The 23,344-nt window shown below is 46.3% G+C and overlaps 1 protein-coding gene and 1 long non-coding RNA gene across 32 annotated transcripts in view; one reads left to right on the top strand and one right to left on the bottom strand.

Annotated features, from left to right (window-relative positions):
• The window catches only part of Tcf7l2 (transcription factor 7 like 2), a 201,530-nt gene that overhangs the window by 58,660 nt on the left and 119,526 nt on the right, over positions 1 to 23,344 (bottom strand). The window contains exon 5 of one of the 31 annotated variants that reach the window (XM_048338252.1): positions 15,248 to 15,388. The exons of the other annotated variants lie outside the window; for them this stretch is intronic. Coding sequence (XP_048194209.1) covers positions 15,248 to 15,388 — 141 coding nt within the window. The remainder of the gene's footprint in view (positions 1 to 15,247; positions 15,389 to 23,344) is intronic. 31 annotated transcript variants of the gene reach the window in all.
• LOC125346051 lies at positions 1,806 to 21,847 on the top strand. Its single transcript, XR_007209854.1, has 3 exons — positions 1,806 to 1,817; positions 11,569 to 11,574; positions 21,665 to 21,847. It is a non-coding gene; the product is annotated as an uncharacterized LOC125346051 (long non-coding RNA).

Here is a 23,344-nt window from a genome sequence, read left to right on the forward strand (position 1 = left end):
TCTTTTTTTTTTTTTTTATCATTATTACTACCTTTAGGTAGACGTACAAAGGAGTTGCCATTGAAGAAAGCAGTTTGTGAATGCATCTTGGATCCAGGTCACCTGTTTCAACAGCACCCATTCTTATTGGGGGATTCAACTCCATTGGGACTGAATTGACTTCAGGTATTGGTGATTTCCTCAGCCTGTCTAATACCCAAGCTTTCTCCTGCGTCGTGTGAGGATCAAACCAGTTTCTAAAGGATGGTTTCCACATGTTTCTATGTCTGACTTGTTAACAAAAATGCCCAGAAAGCAACTTGGTAAAGGGAATTTCAAGTAGCAATCCTCAGGGAAAGAAGGTGGAGTAGATTATTAGGCAAGAGAACAACATTCTCCACCAAAGACAAGGTGCTCATCTATCATTGAAAATACACACCGCAACCTTAAGACCTGACTTTTCTACCTATCGCTAGCAGCACAGTTTCCAATCTTCTTTATGCATGAATTCCAGCTCACTGCTTCCTCAGTTAACCTTCAGCAGAGATGATTATACTAATCCTCCTCACCACCATCATGAGCTTCCTAACCACAACATCAACACCCAGAGTCCCCGAGAAAAATCAGGATTTCAAGTGGAAAACAAGTGAATTCTTACTGAACATATTGAATTTCACACCCTAATCCAAGATAGAGCTTAAAATTAATGACACTTCACATAAACGGTTCACAAAATTCAACTCTGCCTTGAATCAGAAGTGACAGGGTGGAAAAGAGTAAAACCTGGAGGGCTGCATTCTGGTCTCAACGCCCCTATCTGGCTTCGTGGCTGCAGGATCTGAGAGCAAGCAGCCTCTTGCTCTCGCTATGGCCTCTGTTGCCCCATCTTAGAGAAAGGACATGAGGAGGAAAATAGACTTACGAATTAGCTCCCACAGCTTCCAGATTCCATGACTTACTTTACTAAGCCTCCAGTCTCAACCACAAGTGAACAAATTACTCCGGTTAGAACTGGCTGCTTAAGAAACTGTATGTGTGAATATTTTTAGGTCACTCAGGCAGGTCCCTTTCCTGATTAGAATTATTTTTACTCATCTTGCACCGGAAATATAGATTCAAAGGAATAATACCTCTCAGCCCCCTTGCATAATAACCATACCTGTTCGGTAACATTCAATGTCTTACTATCTCCCAGCGATCTCCTAACACACAGGACAATCCCACTTAATTTCCTTGGAGAAACTTAAAAAAAAAATACTGGGGTCACCAAACTTTTTTTAATAAATCAGGATACTAATTATATGGGTCAATCACTGAAGTCCCAAAGCCAACAGAAACTATGACGATGCTATGGCAGACAGGTCTGTACTGTAGATCCCTGTGTTCGGAGGGCTGAGGGTGTGTGGATGCAAGACTTGATGTTGAATGAGTAAGAGTGAAAATGAAGGCGGGACTCCACTAGAAGGGGTCAAGGTAGGTAGAAGATGCTGGTATGTCTTTAGAACCATGGTCATGGTAACTCTCCAAACTTCAAAACACTTCCTTCAGCATGGCTTTTCTTCATAGTCTCTCCAATACAGAAAGACTCAACAAAATAGAGAGGTGGGGGATGTCTGAGCCCCAGGTGATTTCTTCTATCCAAGGCCACCGAGAGGAGGGGCCTGGGGCTCAGTGGGAGACACACTGGGAACAGAAGTCAGTCCGTGACTTCCAGCTAGCAACAGAGGGCTCACTTCTCAGAACAAGCCAGTGTCCAGCACCAGTGCTAGTACTCAGGTGATTTGTCTTATTACATCACCCCAAAAGTTAATACTGATTCTGCAGGCTTTTTTTTTAAAGTCATTTCTGTCCTGAAACAGTAAAGAGAGATCCACATGTCTGTCCACACGTCTGGGACAGTTGATGACAGTTATCTTCACAAATGTCCTCCAGTCCCAGGTTCCTGCCAACACTGCAGGGAAGGTACTGATCACAAGTCTGCCCTGGACAAGGAGGTCTAAAAACGTTTCCATGTCCTGCTTACCCTCCACCTACCAGACCCTCAGTTGTACGCACCCCCCTACCCCCCAGCTGATGGCATGATGCTATACTGTGTGCCTGAAAAGCTGGGCTGGAAACCAGGCCCCAACCAACCACAGGAGAAGCAGCAGCAACAATGCATAGAGGCAGCCAGTGTGATAGCCACATCACTTGCATCTGAGAGCAACCTAGCCAAAAGCCCAACGGTGCTGGAATGGTCCAAGTTAAAGTGGTGCTGGAACGGTCAAGTTAAAGTGGCACCTTACCATGTATATTTTTAGGCCATTTCCAAGTCATTGGGACACTGTATTTATTGTCCTACAGGTGTAGGACATCACAACCAACAGCCCTATAGTATATAACATCCCCTCCCAACCCCCTGCAAATAAAAAAAATCACTCTGATCATATTGCCCTGAAAAGCAATGAGAAGAACTGAGAGCCTGCGGGGCGGGCGGGTGGCACACGGAGCAAGGGGTAAAACCCCACTTGCAAGACTTTCCCAGTGCTTTGCCGTTCCCCAGCCTGGGGTCCAGATGACATCTATTAGGTTCAGACACTGCTCCACAAGGGATCTTGGCCTCTGGCTATGAGAAGAATAGCAGCAAAAAAAAAAAAAAAAAGAAAACCTGCTTTGCCAAGAACCTATGAATTTAAACGAAGTCAGGATGGCAAAAGGGGCTGCCTGGAAATCATCACAGGAGAGAAGAGGCGCAGGAAACACAGCCCAACACTCCTCCAGCATGCCGGGGCTGCTTCTCTTCTGCTCCTCTACCCAAACCAAGTCCTCCATGCTCCCACAAGGCTTGGGACCACGTGACCACTGGCAGCCTTGGAACTACCTGGAAAGAGAGAAAGGGACAGAGGCTCTCCAAGTGAGCCACCCGTCCGACTAGAACACAGGCCATTGGGGGGGGGGGTCTCAGGAGGGGCTGAGATAGAGGGAACCACATATATTCAAGGGCCCTGATTTTATGTAAGAAATCAAAAGCCTAGGATCCCTATTCTGCAGTAAGACATGGCTTGCTCCTGTCTCGATGACCGAGTCTTACACCTTGGGTGTGCCAAAGCCTCTTCCTCCTCTCCTTCTTCCTCCTCCTCTTCCTCATGGGCCCGTCAGCATGGGGAGTGGGATACACCAAGAAGGACCACACACAGTGCAAATACACATTGTATGTTCTCCGTGTTCACACCCACTCACATAAGACATACCATTCATCAGGACAGAAAAATGTGGGTTTTCTCCCAGGGCCATCTTTTGCCCTCCCTTCACTGGTAACCACAAGAACGCCACTTGACTGTGAACTCCAGCAAAGGGGAGAGAAAACCTACGGACCCCTGGCTTGGGAACACTGGCAGCTCCCCCTCTAGAGTGGACATCCCATCTTAAGCTCCATCGTAATTACTCTACCAACGGGCCTCATTTTTTTTGTCTTTCTTAATTTGTGGACTCTAAGCAATTTTTTTTGCCGTGGGTGGTAACCAGGGTTGAACTGTTTCTAATTATTTAAAAAACAAAACCACACACACAAAACAAAACAAAACTCCATGTTGCCAACTGCCAGGAGACTCAGAAGCCACAACTTCCGGTATTAAAGAATGTTCTTTTTCCCAACTATCATAAACCCTTGTGTCTGGAGAGCATGTGTGGGACTGCTGGGAGCGTCTGCAGATGGGCAGAAGACAACGGAGTGGCAGGCACCCGGGCTCAGAAAACATTTGATGCCCCAGGCTCCTGGTCCCAACAATTACTCTGAGTGGAATCTGAGACAAACCATCAAAAAGAAAAAAGAAAAAGAAAAAAAAGAATGGGGGGGGGGGTTGGTTGGGTGGTGATGTTAGCTTCTCTCTGGATAAAATGAAGAAAAAATAGTTGCTACTGACTGGGAGGATTAAATGAGTTATTATGCAAAACCCACTTTCAAGTAAAGCCTGGTCTAGAGTAGTAAGTACATGTTAGCGACTGTCTCACGTTTCCACGTAAGACTGGAACAGGATTGGTTTTATTCCTCTCACTGGCGAGTTGTAAGGGTGAAACAAGAATTATTTATGGCAATATTAATACAGCACCCAAAGGATAGCTCTGCGTGTGCACCCACAGCTGGTGTTAAACCACTTGGTGTTAAACCATCTCTACTTTATGCTTGTTAACTGGCGATAAGACTCTCAGGATTTGACTACCTAGGCTGGCTTTGGTGATCCTCAGATCTCAACCTCCTGAGTAGCCAGGATTACAGGTGTGAGCCACTGCCACCCAGTATGGGATTTGTTTTTCTTTAGTAGACATGGGATCTTTTTGTTTTTTAAGATGCTGCCGTCACTAGCTGTGACTTCCCAGGTTCCCAAGTAGTTCCAAGTGCTTAAGTCCTAAGCAGCCAAAACTATAGGCCCAGGCCACTCACCTCAGAAAGGCAGATTTTAATATATGATGGACAGTATTAACATATTAATATTAAAGCCGTCCATACCCCACCAGGAATGGGGCTCAAGTTTCCTTCCTCCTAAACCAAAGAGATGAATCAAAAGATAAGAATATTTTTGGCCAGTTTCCGCATATACCATCTGCCTTAGGTACCCTTTCAACTCTTGATAAATAAAGGGCCAATAATTCCCCAGTTTTGCAAATCGAAAAACTGCCACTGTCTGCCAGCCAGCCACTGGCAAAACCAAAGTTGAACTCAGGAAGCCAACCGCATGCTCACAACTACACCTCTAAAACAGATCCCAGTCACCATCACTAGAACCGACACCACATTGAGAAATTAAAGACTCGGGGGGACATTGCTGGTGGCTCACGCCTGTAATCCTATAGAGGCTTGGGATCTGAGGATCAAGGTTCAAACCCAGCCCGGGCAGTCAAATCCCTGAGACTCCTGTCTCCCAATTAACTAGCAAAAAGCCAGAATAGGACTGTGGCTCAAGTGGTAAAAGCATCACCTTTGAAAGAAAGGACTAAGCAAGAATGCAAGACTAAGTTCAAGCCTCGGTACTAACATGTGTGCCCACAGATGCGTGCGTGCACGCACGCGCGCGTGCACACACACACATGACTACTGGAAGAGAAGAGAATAGTCACAGGAGACAGGACTTTCTTTCAGTTACGTTGGACCTCAATGGTAATTCAATGACCCAATCCCATACCACATTGGGGGCGGGCCCAGTATAATCCTCTACTGACCACCCTCCCATGCTAATCACCCATTAACTGGGCTCAGAGGGTGACAGAAGCCTTACCTGCAGATATCCATATTTGTTAAGGGAATTCTAAGCGCATCAGGTTTCAGCTGGGAGGATGAGAGGATCTTTCACTGTGTTTTTCTAAAGCAAATATTTAGTGCTTTCATCTTTTCCTGCCCTAACATGCAATCTGTCACCCAAATAAGAGGAACAACAACAAAAAAGGAGCCCTCCATGTAGATGTTTGTACAAATGACATCACATTTCCGACGTCAATCAGACAAATAGCACATGCATTTGGAGTGGCTGCTCATAGAGAGGAACTTTCTAGAGGCACGTGGGAGAGAAGCAGGAGTATGCAACCACACTCACTCCCCTCCTCTTACTGAGGGTCCCAAAGGTTTTCTAGGCTGCTATGGTCTCCATCTCCTGTGATGGACCATGCTTTGGATGCTTTGTTAAATGTGCAGTGGCTTTTTGTTCATTTTTGTACCAGTCCTGGGGCTTGAACTCAGGGCTTTTCAATCTCTCTTAGCATTTCTGCTCAAAGCGGATGCTCTACCACTTGAGCCACGCCTCCATTTGGGCATATTTTCTGGTTAATTGGAAATAAGAGTCTCGTAGACTTTCCTGATTTCACTCAGTGATCCTCAGATCTCAGCTTCCTGAGTGATGAGGATTACAGGCATAAGCTACCAGCATCCCGCTTTTGTGTGCTAAGACAAGGATCATGCTTCCATTTGGAAGACATTCCTACCAAAACATGGGCTGTATAAGAATAACAGTGATTCCTTCTCATCAGTATCCATACTTCCCCTCAGCTTAAGTCATGGATGACTTCACTGTAGTGCACTCCTCAGCCTGCTCAGAGAGAGACAGGGCCAAGGGGCTCTAATAGGGAAAGGTGGGTAGCATATGTAGACAGGAGTTCTCGTGTGATGTTAGGTGCTAAGGAACATGCCGGGGAGCTACGGCTATGTTTTAGAAGCTGCCTCTTCTCTCCTCCCCTCCAATTTCTGCTTTCTGCACCGGGTCACTGCTCCCACTTCTCAATTGGCTGCAATGGCAGATCTCCAAGTAATTACAAAGACAGGAATTAGATTGCACAAGAATTTACATGTGTGCGATTGCTGTTACCTTCTCCAGCCAAATGCATCATCTCCGGTTCACTCAAGTACGACACTGAGCTGGGGACCTTTTGGGCCACCTCTCATCATTTCCCAGGAGAATAAGCACATACATAGGAGCCTGCCTGCTTTCCCCTTAGAAAGCATCAAGTGGTGGAGATGATATCAGCTCTGCCCTTGCTTTGCACCCGCCAGCTTAATCTAGCACCCGGGTGGGAACCACCAGGTGCTAGTGTAACTACCTGTAGTGCCCAAATCTCCCAATTCTTCATTTCACCAAGCTAATATAACAAGTGAAGACAGCCTAGGAGGACCAAGTTGAGTTTAAAAAAAAAATTCTACAGCTCATTGTCCATTTTCATTTCTAGACACTGTGTCCACCCCCTGTCCATCTATCCTGGCATCAGAAGAATAAAGCAGATCGTTCAAAAACAGCACCATGCTTCACACGTCACTTCATGCCCCTAGGGGTTGCATTCGCTTTAGTGGTAAATTTTTCTCTGGGCATCATTAGAATGAGTGAATTCTAAGGCCACAAGGTGGCCCAAAGCACCCTGGGTATTCAAGGCAAGAACAATTCAGAAGGAATCTTCATCAGGACTTGCTAAGAACTAACAAACTGGCCACCACAATACCATTGTTCTTCTTTGCATGGCCAGAGAAGAAACAGAGGAGAACCTGCTACTGTTGATGAACAACCCACACCATGTGTCCAAAACAAAACAAAGCCCACATCTCCTGTGACTAGAAACACACAGGGAATGTGCCAGGCGACAAAGCTGTTCTGCATCCTAGTGATGGTGTTGGTAGACATAGGAGTTTATATCAAAATTCAAAGAACTGTAGCCCAAAAGAAAAAGTCCATTTTACTGTAGGACATATACTTAAATATTTTCTTTTTTTAAATCCCCATCTCAAAAAGAAACATCTTTGAACCTTTCCGTCAGGGCACAGAGTATATATGTATTAAGTAGACAGATCTTTGAAAACCGGAGTCTTGTAGGCATCCCAACCAAGCAAGCCTGCAATGAGACAGGATCTACAGGCCCCTGGTGGGAGAACTTCTGCTCTTCCAAGGAGAACATGGACAAGAAAAACCACATGTGCCATCCCTGCAGATGCAGAAACAGTCGCTTCATCACAAGGCTGCGCCAACACTGCTGCCCCTGTCGAGAGGAATGGCGAGCGCAGGCTAGCTCCCCCGTGGACATGAGGCACAGTGATCCTCCCAGTGGACATCCCTCGCTCACCTCCACCCACTTGACTCAGGGCTTCTGGAAAAACAGCGAGAGGAAAGAAACCTGTCCAAGACAATTGTGACAAGTTTCTTCCGCTTTCTAGATGAGAACTTTCTTATTTCCTAAGAGACAAGCAAATCTATCTCTCATCACCTTGGCCGCTGGCAGAACACAGGCCTGCCAGAAATCAGGGATGGAGGATGGAGCTGAGCCTACAGTGACTGAGCCTCCAGGGTGGTCCCACCCCACCCCTCCCTACAGATCACACCCAATCCAGTGCCATCACTCTCCAATGCTACTGTCCTGTGTGACAACGTGGGGTCCTTTGTCAGACCAAGTGACCAGTGGGGTTGGGAAATAGCTGGAGCTGGCCAGCCATGTGTCCTTCTGTCACCCCAAGCCCTTCCCACTTCTCTCCACTCTCATTTCTTCTTTTTGGGTAGCTCTGTCCCTTCCTCACCCCTGCCCTCCCGTCCTGGAGGAACTAACTTTTTGGAAACAGAAACTTGCTCTAAGCACCGGCAGGCTTCTGAGATCTTCCCAGAAAATAGTTCTACACTCCTGTGGCCCACGCTGGTCACAGAGGCTGGCATGAAGAGACCGCAGGTGGCCTGGGCCCCAGTAACAAGAGTGCCTGGGTAAGCACAAAGCCCAGGGGAGTCTGGGAAGGGTGAAGACGGTGTGCCCGTCACCTCCTTCCTCATTTCAGCCCAAGTAAGAGAGGCCGAAGTTTGGGAAGGGACAGCCAAAATTTGGAGCCGATTCCTTATCAGGGGCCATTCAGGGCTGCCAATACTTTGCTCTCAAAAATTTAAATAACAGTTGCAATAATCCTAGATACTGCACTTTTAAAAATGCAAAAAAGCGGGCTGGGGATATAGCCTAGTGGCAAGAGTGCCTGCCTCGGATACACGAGGCCCTAGGTTCGATTCCCCAGCACCACATATACAGAAAACGGCCAGAAGCGGCGCTGTGGCTCAAGTGGCAGAGTGCTAGCCTTGAGCGGGAAGAAGCCAGGGACAGTGCTCAGGCCCTGAGTCCAAGGCCCAGGACTGGCCAAAAAAAAAAAAAAAAAAAAGAACGTATCTCTTTAAAAATGCAAAAAAGCCTTCAGGGATTTGTTTTTTATGTCTTCTCATAGATACTGACAGAGAAAACTGGAAAATACAGACAATGGATGAACGACAATGTACAGGAGCAGGAGTTGATATAATAAATGCCTGGGGCTGGGAATATGGCCTAGTGGCAAGAGTGCTTGCCTCATATACATGAAGCCCTGGGTGCGAGTCCCCACCCACATATATAGAAAATGGCCAGAAGTGGCCAAGTGGCTCAAGTGGCAGAGTGCTAGCCTTGAGCAAAAAGAAGCCAGGGACAGTGCTCAGGCCCTGAGTCCAAGCTCCAGGACTGGCCAAAAAAAAAAAAGCCTTTCTAGACGGGTCCACAGGACTCACTGGACAGGAAAGATTAAAAAAAAAAAAATCTTCCACTTTGCTTGCCTTGCTAGATTTTCCCTTCATAGAAATGAGTAAATTATGCTTTGCAGTATAGGTTGGAATCATATTTATTTCCCCTGGATTTCCAAATCTCAAACACCTCTCATCTGATATCATTAAGGAAATTAATAACAGGTAAAGACTTAGAAGCAGAGATCTTATACCAGAGAGAGACTGATTTAAGTGACTGACAATTTATCTAATAACCTGTGACGATGACAATATGTCCTCCCCCAAAGGCCTAGTCTTCCTTGTTATGTGATCTTTGTCACAGGGACTCACAAAGCCGGGGGGGGGGGGGGGGTAAGGGAGTGGCTGGGATAAGAGCCACTCTGCAGGCTGTGGAGTCCTGACATGTGTGAGAAGCACCCAAGGCCTGCGGACCAGGCTGCCATCTTTAAGTGGCGTGCCATCTTACATAGGAACGCTGTTGAAATGAGCTCCCACATGAATGGCCTTCCTAGTTGGTACCGCAGCTCACAGGGTGGGAGACAAGGGTTCAAAACAACAAGAAAAGAGCTCACAGCCATACATCTCGCCTCAGTCCAAGAATGAGAAACAACATAGGAAATGTGGCACAGGGCAACCCCATCTCCTCCTTGGGCCTGTGGCACAGAGCTATGTTGTTCTCTCCATCAGGCATTAGAAATAACCTGGGGAGGGCAGGTGAGCTAGAAAACAGAGACGCTCGTGCACTTGTTTGGTCTAGAAGACATCGGCAAAGAAGTTTGCAAATGAGGAAGAGAGAGGAAAAATAAAATAACATGGTGGCCCCTCCTGACATCTGAGCATGAATGAGAGGAAAATCTACTTGTACAGGATGATGTCCTCTGCCAACTGCAGTAGAACTTAGAGGACAGTCTGTTTGTTTGAAGGCAGTGGATAAGCACATTAAGAGAAAGCCACTTCTACAATGGAAAATCATTCTAAGTTTTCCAAAGACTTTTCATGGCAAATGTGGAAAAAATATTTCTATTTGAGAAATGCAGAAAACAAACAGGAAACATACACACAACAGGAACCCACATATGTTTTGGGTTTGGAGGTGGGCTGTCTTTTGTTTGTTTAACAACACTGGGGTTTGAACTCAGGACCTGACTCTTGCTAGGAAGGCACTTTATCATTGAAGCCCTTTTTGCTTTCATTGTTATTTTTCAGTCTCACTTTTTGCCTAGGCTGGCCTGGCCTGCAATCCTATTTATACTATCCCACCACAGTTAAGGTGACATACACCAACTGCAATGCCCAGGGTTTTATTGGCTGAAAATGGCTTTATTGGTTGATCTGGGATCTATTGGCCTTGACTATTCTGGAACTAGAATCCTCCAGAACTCAGCCTCTTGAGTAGCTGGGAATATAGGCTTAAGCCACCATACCCAGCTCCACCTGTGATTATTTCTAAAGCACATTTTGGGAAAGCTAGAAGGAAGTATGTCAAAACATTAACTTTGCCTTCAGAAATAGTTTTGTTCTTTTGCTCACCTTGGTTCTAACTGAGGGGGCCACACGGGATGTGGGCGTGGGGGGAGGGGACCATGAAGACACAAACTAAAATTTCAGCTGTAGCAAAAAGCTTGCTAATTCAAAGTCATAAAGCAGGGATTTATATATTAACACAAACTTCCCTTACAATGCACTATGTTATGTAAATCCAGACTTTCCATACATAACATGGACTAAAAAGAAAAAAAGTACCCAGGAAATGAAGTAATATCTATATTTGTTTCAAATGACTAAGAAGCAAAAATAAAACTTTCGTTGTGATGCCATGCTTTTTAGAAATCAGACATATAATAAGCCACAGATTTATAGGATGTGGTCTAATAAATCTAAGAAAAGTTTCATTTCCTCTCACTAAATTGGTTAACTCCCTGTCTATGTGACTAACTTTGCAAATTTAGCAGAAGTCTCCTTTCCTCCCTAAATTTGTAAGTTGAGAGGCTAATGTGTAAATAGCCAAAATAATTTGCTCACTTCTGAAAACACACACACACACACACACACACACACACACACACACACACACAATAAACTTGCAAACGGGTAGATCCACCAGAAGACACAAAGCAACAGAAGGACCATTTTACTGATCCACAGCCACTGATTATCAAAACCCTTACAGAATTCCCAAAGAGGAAGCAGGGAAGAGGGGAAAGGTTTGGACAAAACACTTTTTAAAAGTTTATTTGAGCTGGGCACTGCTGATTCATGCCTGTAATCCTAGCTACTTTCTAGAGGCTGAGATCTAAGGATCGGGGTTCAAAACCAGCCCAGGCAGGGAAAGAAATCCCTGAGACTCTTATCTCCAATTATCCACCAGAAAACAAGACTGTAGCTCAAGTGATAGAACTCTAGCCTTGAGCTAAAGTCTCAGGGACAGCACCCAGGCCCAGAGTTCAAGCCCCACAACCCACAGCAGCAACAAACAAGGAAGTGGTTGTGGGGCTTCAACTCAGGGTTTAGGCACTAGTCTTGAGTGAAAAAGCACAGGGATAGTGCCTAAACCCTGAGTTGAAGCCCCACAACCAACAAGAAAAAGGTTATTTGCTCTAGCAACCAGTGGCTCAAGCTTGTAATCCTAGCTTCTCAAGAGGGTGAGATCTAAGGATTGAGGTTGGCAGTCAGCTTGGGCAGGAAAGTCTGTGAGCTTCTTATCTGCAATTAACCACCGACAAGCCAGAAATGGAGCTGTGGCTCAAGTGGTAGAGCAGACTAGCCCAGAGTAAAAAAGCTAAGGGATAGTGCCCCAGTGCTACCATGCACACACACAAAAAGTTTATTTGCAAGTATTTCAGTAGCTATGGTATTGAGTAAGCAATTACTGGCAGAAGAAGAAAAAAAAAAACAACCTCTTTCTTATCTAAATGTAATTATGCTGTGGTCACACCCTATTATTGTCACTATTCACCATGTTAATAGCCCCAATGCAATGACTTTGTGTGGCTAGCTTTAAAAGGTACCTGAACAGCTATCTAGAAAGAAGTGACTCATATCTGCCCAGGTGGGTATTGACTTTCTTAGTCATATTTACTCATACTCTCCCAAGAGGCAGAGCCCTAAAAAGGGAGAAAATCAAACTGAGCTGCAAGGACAGAGAAAGGACAATGAACGTTAAGTAGGGATGGGTGATGACATACTTGCTATCCTGACTGGAAGGCCTGCAAACTCTTAACTTGCTTGTCCTGACTCACAAGCTCCCCGTCAGCTTCCACGAGGGCAGGCATTGCATAGGACCAAACACATTCTCTTTCAGCAGGTGGAAGAGGGTTGAGGAGGAAGGGATGAAGCACCAGTAACAGCCATCCACGGTCCTTCAGGAATAACATTTCACGGTGCCTACTTCTTTCTGGACTTGTGTGGTCTTAAGCAGGTTGCGTCAAAATGAGAATAATCACAGCTGTCCCTGAGCTCGTTTTGCTCAAGGTTAGCGCTCTACCACTTTGAGCCATAGCACCACTTCCGGTTTTCTAGTGGTTCACTGGAGATAAGAGTCTCATGGGCATGGGCTTTCCTGCCCAGGCTGGCTTTGAACTGCAATCCTCAGATTTCAGCGTCCTGAGTGGCTATGATTACGAGCATGAACCACCAGTGCCTGGATAATTGTCAGGTCTTTAAAGAGTTTGTATACAAGTGCTGATCATTAGTAATCATGCTTGAGCCATAGGAAGCCTGTGTTAAAATGCCAGGATCTCTCCTGATGCCCAGCGCAGCAGCCTGGGTGGAGTTCCCACTCCTCTTATAGACCTGGAAGAGCCAGAGCCTTGCCAACACTAGACTCAAACCCACTTTTCCTCTCAGTCCTGTGAGGTTTTCTCATGGCTCCCCAGAGCCATTTTGAGCACACATATGCTATAGATTTTCATGCCCCAAACTCCCAAAGTAGCAAGTACTAGGACTGTTACCTACACGTCTCTGAACATCTATAGAGACAGCTAGGGTACTTGCATACGTGAGTATGCAAACATACTGACTTATTGTCACACCGAAACACTCACAGTGGGATTCCCTAAGAACCACACTGGTCATCACGGAGACACCAACTCTCCTGCCAAGCTCCTTCCTTACATGACAGGGCAAGTAAGACAGAACAGGTGGTAGCGCACCAACGTGATTGGCCCCTACGTGCCATCTTTGTGCTCAGTCTACTTACACATAATGGCTTAGACCTCCTTTAGAGAGATGGCATTTTTGGCATCCAGGGGGAATTTATTTATTTTTATCCTGGGAACAAGGCTCAAACATACTCAAGGTCACTGGCGCCAGGGTTCTAATCAGCTCTTGTAGATCTTGAGTTATAAGGAAGAGACCCAATCTTTCTGTTTCTGTTTCCTCCTATCAAAATGGGCACCTGGTTTCTCCTTTATCTCCCTCTCCATGCTGAACAAAGATTAATGTAATGAGCTGCCATCTACCAGGCTCTAAGAGCTGGTGCTAAAGGAAAGCTCTTACCAGACCACAGCTACTAGACATGGGGACCCTACCTACCCTGCCAGTCTTTCCCTTCTCCTCTCCCCTCTCTCCTGTCCCTCTTTTCTCCCTCTCTCTAACTAGAATAGAAGCAAGGTTCAAACACATGCAAGTCAGAGGTGAGAAAGCAGAAGTTCAAACAATCCCGGGAACATCTTGTTTCATTCCCATGCAGATGAAGGGGACTGGTTAGACCACAGGACGCCAGTACATGCAGCTACTAACCAGAATTAAGTCATGCTGTAGTACACAAAAGTCCTCAGTATTCTATCAAGTGAGATAAAAATGCAAACTGCATAAGGTACAATCCCAGGTTTACCTCTAAAGTTCATGCACTTTGTGAATGACTGTGACATGTAGCCAAATATTAAGAGATTGCCAACAGGCAACTGTTAGGTTTTTTTTTTTTTTTAAGTAGGTAGCCGGTAAAGGAGAACACCACGCGGTATTCAGGCAGGAAAGAAAGTTTATTACCGAACTGCTGGCCTGTGGCCAAGATGATCCATGGCCGGAGAGAAGGGAGAGCGAGAGAGAGCGCGACCCCCACCCAGCCCTGCCTTATATCTAGGGCAGGGGCAAGGGGTGTGGCCAGGTGGATTAGGATGTGACCTCAGGGAAAGGGGAGGTAACTGCCTCCAGGTCTGCAGGTTACCCAGGTAACTGGGTGGAGACTTAATGAGGTGGGGGCATCTACAAGGAGCCCACAGGGAGAGGACCTAACAGCAACAAGAGGATGGGTGCTTACATTTCTACACTGGTTCATTCAAATGGCTATAAAGCTACTACTTCTTAAAGTCGAATACGCATTTAAAGATGATATAGTCCATATTTTGTCTCTTTAAAGGCTAAACATGTATGTAGTAGAGCATTATTCATCTGGATCTTGCTTGCTGTCTCCCAGTAGCTTTCAACATGAAAGCAAAGCACCTAGCACTTAGTAGGGATACAATTAATGTTTTTAAAGACAATTAATGTTTTAATGCTAACTCATTCATGGATATTCATGAAACGCAAGAACACACTAGCATTAGTACTAAGTCATTTGCTCCTTCGTTGTTAATCTTGCACTTTTAGCTTTCCTGGTGGGCTGGAGGGTCTTTAATCTTTGGGAACTATACTAATTTGAAGAGAGTGGCTGCTCCCGAGTAGGGAGCAGTGTGGGGTATGGACACTGTATTGAATTATTGAAAGGAAATGAGCAGCACTTCCTGTCCGAGGAGAGCAACATCTGTGAGAAGAGCCAGCCGGGTTATCCGCCTTGGGGGTGCAGGGGTGAACACTGCTCAGCACCCTGAATTTTAAAATCTAGAGATTCTCAATTACTAATAAGAGAGGCAAAGTTGAGGTGAGAACTCCCCTTCCACCGGGAGCCATAAAGAGTCCCAGGAAATGGCTTCCTGGGGTCAAGTTTAATGTGGGTAAACGTGCTGGACTGCTCACCCTTCTCACGGAAGCCCGGCGTGGCTGGAGAGCACGTGACCTTTGTGTGGAGCCGGGCATCTTAGGCGCACAATCACACCACCTCCACCCTCTTCTTGTAAACTGACATTTTTTATGGCTATGATATCCCTATCGGCGGTCAGCAGAGCCAGACACCATGGCACCCGACATGACGGTGACCCGATGAGAATTCAGAGGCGGCGGTGGAAGCTCGGGCCCTGCCCTTGTGCGAGGCCAACTTCGCCTGGGTGGTTTCGTCGCAGAGGCTGCCCCGTCTCATACCGCCATTGTGCTCCCACACCTACCTCCAAACACCAGGGCTCCCCAACTTTTTGTAAGGAGTGGTTGCTTTTCATGTCCCTGAAGACTTGCGTGCTGACAGTGAAGTCTGAGGGGGGGCAGAAGTGCTGGCAGCCATGTCCCTGAGGGCAGCAAGGGAGGGGGCTCTGTGGCCAGGAAGAAAGGGGAATAGAGGGAGGGAGGGAAGGAGGAGGGAGGGAGGGAGGGAGGGAGGGAGGGAGGGAGGGAGGGAGGGAGGGAGGGAGGGAGGGAGGGAGGGAGGGAGGGAGGGAGGGAGGGAGGGAGGGAGGGAACAGGGTCACCAAGGCACACATGAACACACGTGTATGCACACACACGTGTGCACACACACACACAGCCCCCAGCCACACACACACTTGTCCGGGAGCTGTACAAATGACAGTTCCCCACACGCGCCCAGAGCTCTTGCACCTCCCAGCCGTTGTCTATGGCCCCTTAGAGGATGTCTCACACACAGCCTCCGCCCTGGCGTCCTCCTACTGTGATCCTTTCCAACATGGCCACCCTTTACCCATGAGTGTCCCACTGCAACATGCCTCTCCTTGATCTGAGCCTGGAGCAAGCCACCTTTCCTCAACTTACCTTCCTCAATCTTCTATTAGTCTCAACTCTGAAACTGCTGCTTTTTCCATCAGATGAGACTATTACAGAGGGTTAGATCCAACACTGAGCTATGTTTGAGTAGCTAGTCTTGTTTTAAATGTCCTTTCCTGTGTGTGTGTGCACGCCTGTGCTCACACATGTGAGAAAGTGTGTGCACACATGCGCGTGCCACTACTGAACTCTGGGCCGCCTTATACTCACTGGAACTGCTTATTCGGTTGGTGCTATATCATTTGAACCATACCACCAGCCCCACTTTTTGCGGGTCAATTTGGAGATGTTGCCTCCCAGACTCTTCTGCCCTATCTTGGCTTCACACCACAATACTTCTGAGTAGCCAGGACAACAGGCATGAGGCGCTTACATCACCTCAGACTACAGTATTTTGAGGGGAGCACAAGGGTGCCATGTCTGGACCCCTCAAAGATGGGGCAGCACATACCATGAGTACTGAATTGAATTTCTAACCAATGGTAGTTCAGTGCCCACATCCGCCCCATGTGCTGACTGCCTCCCCTGTGGGGGCCCTAGGCAGCAATGTGTCAGAAGTTCCATGAATCCTCACAGCCACCCCGTGATGGACAGGGGGCAAGCCCATCTCACAGAGAAGGAAACCGACTCAGAGACATTAAGGAGCATGCCCAAGGTCACACAGCTAGAGAAACCGCAGAGAGAAAACACAGACCATGTTTCCGTTACCTCGTGTAAACGGCTGCTGTGTAAAAGCTACTGGCCTATCCACATGGTCATTATGGCTCTATCCACAGGTTAGAGAATTTACTGGTAGAATTTCAGGGTGTAAAGAGCAACCTAGGGTCTGAGAAGGACTAATTGCCAACCAAGAAACAGTACTGTAATTTTATTTAAGGAAAAAAAAGTCTATGCTCTTAACGTTCATCAAAAAAAAAAAGTTTCCCTACTCCACTGTAATTTTTCATAATTGTATGCAAAGACAAAGTATATAAATGTTGGTGGGCCTTGTACCAGGACTAGGGCTTGAACCCAGGGCCTGTCCCACTCAGCTTTTTTGCTCAAGGCTGTGTATAACCTGAACCATATCTCTACTTTGGGGGTTTGGCTACTTAAGTGGAGATAAGTGTCTCATGGACTTTTTCTGCCTGGGCTGGCTATGAACCATGATCCTCCCAGATCTCAGCTTTCTAAGTAGCTAGGATTACAGGTGTGAGCCTCCAGTGCCTCATTTCTCGCCCTTCTTAATCCTGAAATAATAGCCAAGGACTAACACATGGGATTGCATACAATACCCAATCCTGCCTACATTCTGATAGTCACTGTCAGAGTGAATGCAGCTGGCGTGTTCTGGGAGACCACAGCAAATCAATGAAAGTAAGACACTTGCCATGGCTGTAGAGCAGTCGACATCATTACCCTAGTCCTGGTCTTCCCATGGGGTCTGAGCTCTTCTTTCCAAGTGGATTAAAACCATCCAAACAGACATAGTGAGCTCCTCAAATGAGAAGGGGCCACGATGTCTGAAAACTGGGGCTCTTCCAGGACCCATGTCATTGTAACCGACCCTAAGTCTGTGAGAGACATCAAGGGGTACTGCTACCCCCATCCCAACTCCTCCACCTGGAAGCTGAGCCCTCCCGCCTCCGTTCCCCCTACATCTCTCCTGCATAAACAGGGTGAGTCAGGAAGCAAGCATGAGACTACTGGAGAGATCAGCCCAGCTTTATAACAGAGGTGAGGTGATCTAACTCTGCCTTGTCACAGGGGTGACTCACCTCCATGCTGCCCTTCAAAGGCCCCATGGTTAACCTTGCAGTTGCTTCTGGATGAAGCCCAGAAGCATGGGGTTTAGTCCTGGTCTACTTGCTTTGTTTTCTAACAGGATGTCAGATGCCAAGAAGCCAGATTCCCCAGGCCAAGTGGCTGGGAGATGGAGTTTGGAAAATACATGATGTAACCAAAGCAAAGGTTGTCATCAACCACATTGTCTTACACATTATAGTGGCTTCATTACCACCTATCTGTCAGTCCTGCCTGGTACCTTACAGCCAAATCTATAGATGACACACACACACCTCAATACACACACCCTTTTAGCAACTATCTGTTTTGAGCTTGACAAATTTGTCTTGCTTCTAGCAAGACACATGATCCCACCATGCTTTTCTGTTTAAAGCAAAGTCTTTCATTTTTGTTTTTAATTCTTTTGTAAAATATAAAATTTTCAAGCCATTCCAATCTTTGGGACATATGTCTCATTAAATGAAAGTCAAATGTGTACACAAATACAAAATCCTTTTGGATCACAAGAAGAAAACTAGAATGGAATCTCCACTAAAGAACATAAACACTTTCCACAGATTCTAAAGCTGGTGTGGCCTACTCAACCCATCAGCTCGGTTCAAGTCCACTAAGTAAAGTGCATCCCTTTACCTTCGGATGCTAGTTCACAATGAAAGTCACAGACATGTGAGGGAAAATAAAACCTTTCAGAACTTGACTAAGCCTCAAAGTGATAAGACCAACTCATTGGCTAGCGCAGCCAAGAGCTGGAGGGAAAAGTAGTCCCTGGATCCAGCCATCCTGATTGTCTCCCAATCGTGGACTTTGCAGTTACAGATCAATACACTCATCTTCTCAAACCACATTGAATTCGGGTTGAAGAGAGAGGTTGGAAACAAGACTAAAAGAGTCCAACCTCCTTAGCCAGACTAGCGTTAGTAGTTATCTATGAATAAAACATGCAAAACAGAACGGAAATGCTCCAGGGCCAGGTAAATCAAGATCTGTGAGTCCCCTGCCCCAACCATGATGGGAAGCTGGAGCAGGCATTTGGTACCTTCTTTATGAATAGAGCCTGAAAGGGGCAGAGGGCATATACCTGCACAGCCACACGCTTGCTAAAACTGGCCCCAGAGGGGCTGGGAATATGGCCTAGTGGTAGAGTGCTTGCCTTGCATACATGAAGCCCTGGGTTCGATTCCTCAGCACCACATATATACAAAAAGCCAGAAAACACCTGTTCCCAGAGCTTTGCTCCTCTCATATCTCCAAGGATATGGTCCCATGCTATGCACTGGTGGCTCACGCCTGCAATCCTAGCTAGTCAGAAGGCTGAGATCTGAGGATTATTAGAAGCCAGCGAAGGAGGAACATCTGTGAGACTCTTATGGCCAACTAAACACCAAAAAGCCTTAAAGTGGAGCCACAAGTATGGGTTGAGTGGTAAAAGCCAGCCTTAAGTGAAAAAGCTAAGGCACAGCACCCAGGTTCTAGGTATAAGCCCCAGTATTGGCATATGCATGAGTGCACGCATGCGCGCACACACACAGAGTGAATCCATGAAATGAAAAGTATGAGGAAGTCACAAATTCTTGGTAGGGCTAAAATCTGCCACTCGGTGGTCTCCAAAAACACTCTTTATGACATTTCTAGAGCTGCCATCGCATCTTCCAGGAGTGATGGAGTAACAAAGGAGAACCAGGCCAGGAAGAAGGCAGGGGCTGGTAGGTGCCGGCCAGCCTGGCAGCCCATCACCTGGTGACACAGGGTGTTATCCAGACCTGCAGGCAGCCACAGGACTCAAGAATAGAGGTGAGCTACCCATAAAGCTGGGGCAAAATTTGCATATCCACTATCTTGCTTCCTTGTGAGCTTTTCCCCCTTCAACAGGAGTCGGGTAATAGCCAAAGATAATAGGACAACATAGAACCCAGTGAGCTACAAAGTACAAATCACTCTGTCAAGAAAAATCAACAAAGGGGGGGGCTGGGGGCTGGAAGACATTTAAAACCCATAAAACACCTAATGCCAGGCAGGGTGGTATGTGGGCACACACCTGTAATCCTAGTACTTGGGAGTCAGAGGTAGGAAGGTTGTGAGTTCTAGGCCAGCCAGGGTCGTCACATAGCAAGACACTGTCTTTAAATTTAAAAAAAAGGGGGGAGGGGGGGTTAAAGCTTCCAGAGATAAAGATTTTATATGAAATAGTAAGTTATCATATGGAGTAAAAATGGCCGATTTGAGGAGAATCTGAACTGATCTGGTAGACAGGAAGAAATGGGCTAAGTTTTCTATTTTGCCTAGGAAAAGTCCCATGTGGTGATCAACTCTATTTGTCACTTGCACTGGGCTGGGACCTTCCTAGTACAGGTGGGGCAGCATCCAGTCGAAGGCCTGCCCCACTCAGAAGGCAGAGCCCCAAATAAAAGAGTTCCTCTGGCTTAACTGTGCTGGAGCTGGGACATTTTTTTCCCCTGCCTTTGGACTAGACTAAAATCTCATCTCTTCCTGGCCCTTGTCACCTACCAGCCTTTGGAAGGAAGTTACAGGGGCAGCTCTCCCGGTTCTTGGACTTTTGATTCATTTTGTTCTTAACTGGAATTAACCTCACAAACCACATAATCTAATTCTTTCCTTCACATTGAGTCTTACATCTCTATGCCTCAATGTTAAATAAGAACCTACCCAGGTATACACAGCTAGGAAAGAATGGGGACTGGAACCTAGATTTTAAAAAAGCCCAAATCAACAACAACAACGAATCTCTACTGTAAGGCAGCTCAGAGTTCTGTGCACACCGTGGATGAATTTTCTTTTGAAAATGCCATATCTTTGAAGGTCTAAGGAATCCAACAGAAACAAGGACAATGAAGGACAAAGATCATTACACGAAAATAAGAGAACTGGTCAAAATGACCATTTGTAAAAGAAGGTAAAGCCCTCCATGTTTCCATGTCATTTACTCATGCTTACACATCTCCAAACAAAGGATACTGAAAAACCAGAAAAGCACTTGTAACCATTCAAACAACAAACAATGCCCATCACACACACACACACACACACACACACACACACACCCCTTGGAGGCAGTTGTGGTCTCCATGGGTCATGCTGATCTGGTTGAAGCACATGGATAAAATCTCCCCTCTTCCGGTGAGGTGGCTTTGATGGAAATTACATTCCAATACCTTGCTTGGCAAAGAAACTACATTCAGGCCTCCAAAGAAGCCAGTAGGTTGTTATAGAAGATGGGTCTAGTTCTTCCCCAAATCAGGCAAAGTAATACATGGCTCCCTCCGGTATCATATGGGAACATAGGAGAGTGGCCAGGTGTACACACACCTGTGCGCATGTGCAGGCAGAAGCAACATGGAGGACAGTGTCCCTGTCTAGAATGGCAGTCTAGAATGGCAAATGCCCTCGTCACCCACAGCCACTCCCTCTTCCCATACCCAAGTCCCTGTCACTCAGATTTGGCACGCACTGGCACGGAATCACCATCTCTGCATCTGGATGAGAACGATACGGGAGTAAAGTCGACCTTCACCTGTGCGGGCCTCAGCTTAGAGAGAGAGCACAAGGCATAGACCAAAACAGGCAGCAAGAGCACCAGAACAAGCCCATGTGCCGCCTACCCCTGCACTTACCACTATACCTCCTCAACCTGCACAGACTCTAATGGGGCCCCATATCACTGCACCCCAACCTGCTAGCTGTGTACCCTGACTCCCTGAGCTAGTCTGTCATTGAATGGGGGTACTAGGCACTGACTGTCTTTTTGAGAACTCCTCAAATATGGGCATCCAGAAGCCCAGTGCCTCCTTCCCCCTGAATACAACCACTACACAAGAAGAGGCTTATCCAAGCAAGATGTATGCAAGGGGGAAATGCAACACACTCAATGTAGCTTTCTCTTACCACCCAAAGGCTCTGTGTGGCCAAGAGGAAATATTTTAGAGACAAAAAGTGTCCTGAATGGGATCCTGCAGCATCCTTTCAGAACATGCTGGTAGGCTGTTTGTTGTTGTTGTTGTTTTAAGTTCTGTTTGTCTGCCATTTAAGGAGGGGAAAATCTATCTCTCAAATATTGAGAAGACAGAAACATGATGTACTTTGTTCATTCAAATAATGAAGGAAAGTGGCTACAAAAATAGCTGTTCAAAAAAAAAAAAGATTCTTTGTGGGTGGGGATGGGAGGGAAAACCTGGGAGAGAGTGACGGAAGGGATGGCAATGTCCAAAAAGAAATACACTCATTACCTGACTTACATAACTGTACCCCCTCTGTATACCACCCTTTTAGTAATAATCACAAAAATTAAAATTGCAAAAAGATTCTGGGATAAAGGGTTTTGTGTTTGTTTTTTTTTTTAAGGAAAAGAGGAGTTATTAGAGTAACAGATGCTTTGAACTGTTCGACATTATTGACAGTAGACTGGCTCTATACCTGCAGGTCAAGCGTTTTCTATGATGGAAGGGAGTGAGTGAGATTAGACCAGTTTGGCTCATGTCTATCATCCCAGCTACATAAGAGACAACTGGAAAGATCATAATCTGAGGCCAGTCCAGACAAAAAGCAGGAACCCCTCAACAAAAATATATCAGTTGTCGTGGTTCACATTCATAACCACACAGGAGGCACAAATTGGATGATTGTGGTCTAAGCTGCCCAGTGCAAAAGCATGAGACCCTGTCTTAAAAAAAAAAAAAAAAAGTGAAGAAGAAAGGAGCCAAGGGTGTGGCCCGAATGCTAATGTGACAATCTCACAAGCACCAGACCCTAGGTTCAAATCCCAGAACTGAGCCTCTGGACTTGGGACACTAGGCAAGACCTGAAAATAATAACAGATGAAGCTCTAACACATACAGCTGCCACCTTAAACGAAGTTCCTCAGAAAGTCCTAATTGCAGGGACATCTTGATACCGACTGACTCCTGGGAGTGAGGGGAAGAAATGGGAGCTGATGAAGCTTCTCCCCCAACTTTCATAAGAGGAACCAGTTCATAAGTAACACCATAATCTTGCCACACAGACTGATTGGTCCTGTAAAGCCATGCTCACCAAAGAAAACAGAAGCTGACTCACACACAGGAGCACCACATTGGAGCCCACTGCCCTTAAGTGGACACCGCCCAGCTCTGGAAGAACTGGAGACAGAAGCACAGGATCGAGAACTACAGGCTACAAAGAATGGTGTGTGCATCCGGTTTGAAAGGCAACGTTTCTGCTGTGCTTGTAACAACATTCTTGTTGGAGGCAAGTCCCGTCTCTCCGGCAAGCTTTGGGAGGGAATGCTGACCTGTCTCGTACACTGAGAACGCCACTGCGCAGAATCGTAGGTCAAGAAGGTCTGATCTGAACCTGTGCTGTCCACTACGCAATCCTTTGCTTCAAAAAGCCACAGATCTCTCATAGACAGCATTGCTGCTCAGGACAGAACTGAAAGATGGCAAAGCAGCACATGGGGCTGGCTATGTGGGAAACTTTTTCAGCAAAGATTTTGCTAAAGAAAGCAGTGTGGGTAAACAGCACTCTCCTCCCCTATCAGTGAAAGCCAAATGTTTTAACATGCAAATAACAGGTTTCTAGAACAACCCCAGAATTTCCCTTGGAACTGTGTTGGTAATTCACATCTTGTTAGCCACAGGAACCCCAATTATGTGCCCTCTTTCCCCAGTTCTACTAACCAATCATTAGCATTAGATAATAACATACTATTT

Source organism: Perognathus longimembris, chromosome 2 (genome assembly GCF_023159225.1).
Source record: "Perognathus longimembris pacificus isolate PPM17 chromosome 2, ASM2315922v1, whole genome shotgun sequence".
NCBI classification, from domain to species: Eukaryota; Metazoa; Chordata; class Mammalia; order Rodentia; family Heteromyidae; genus Perognathus; species Perognathus longimembris.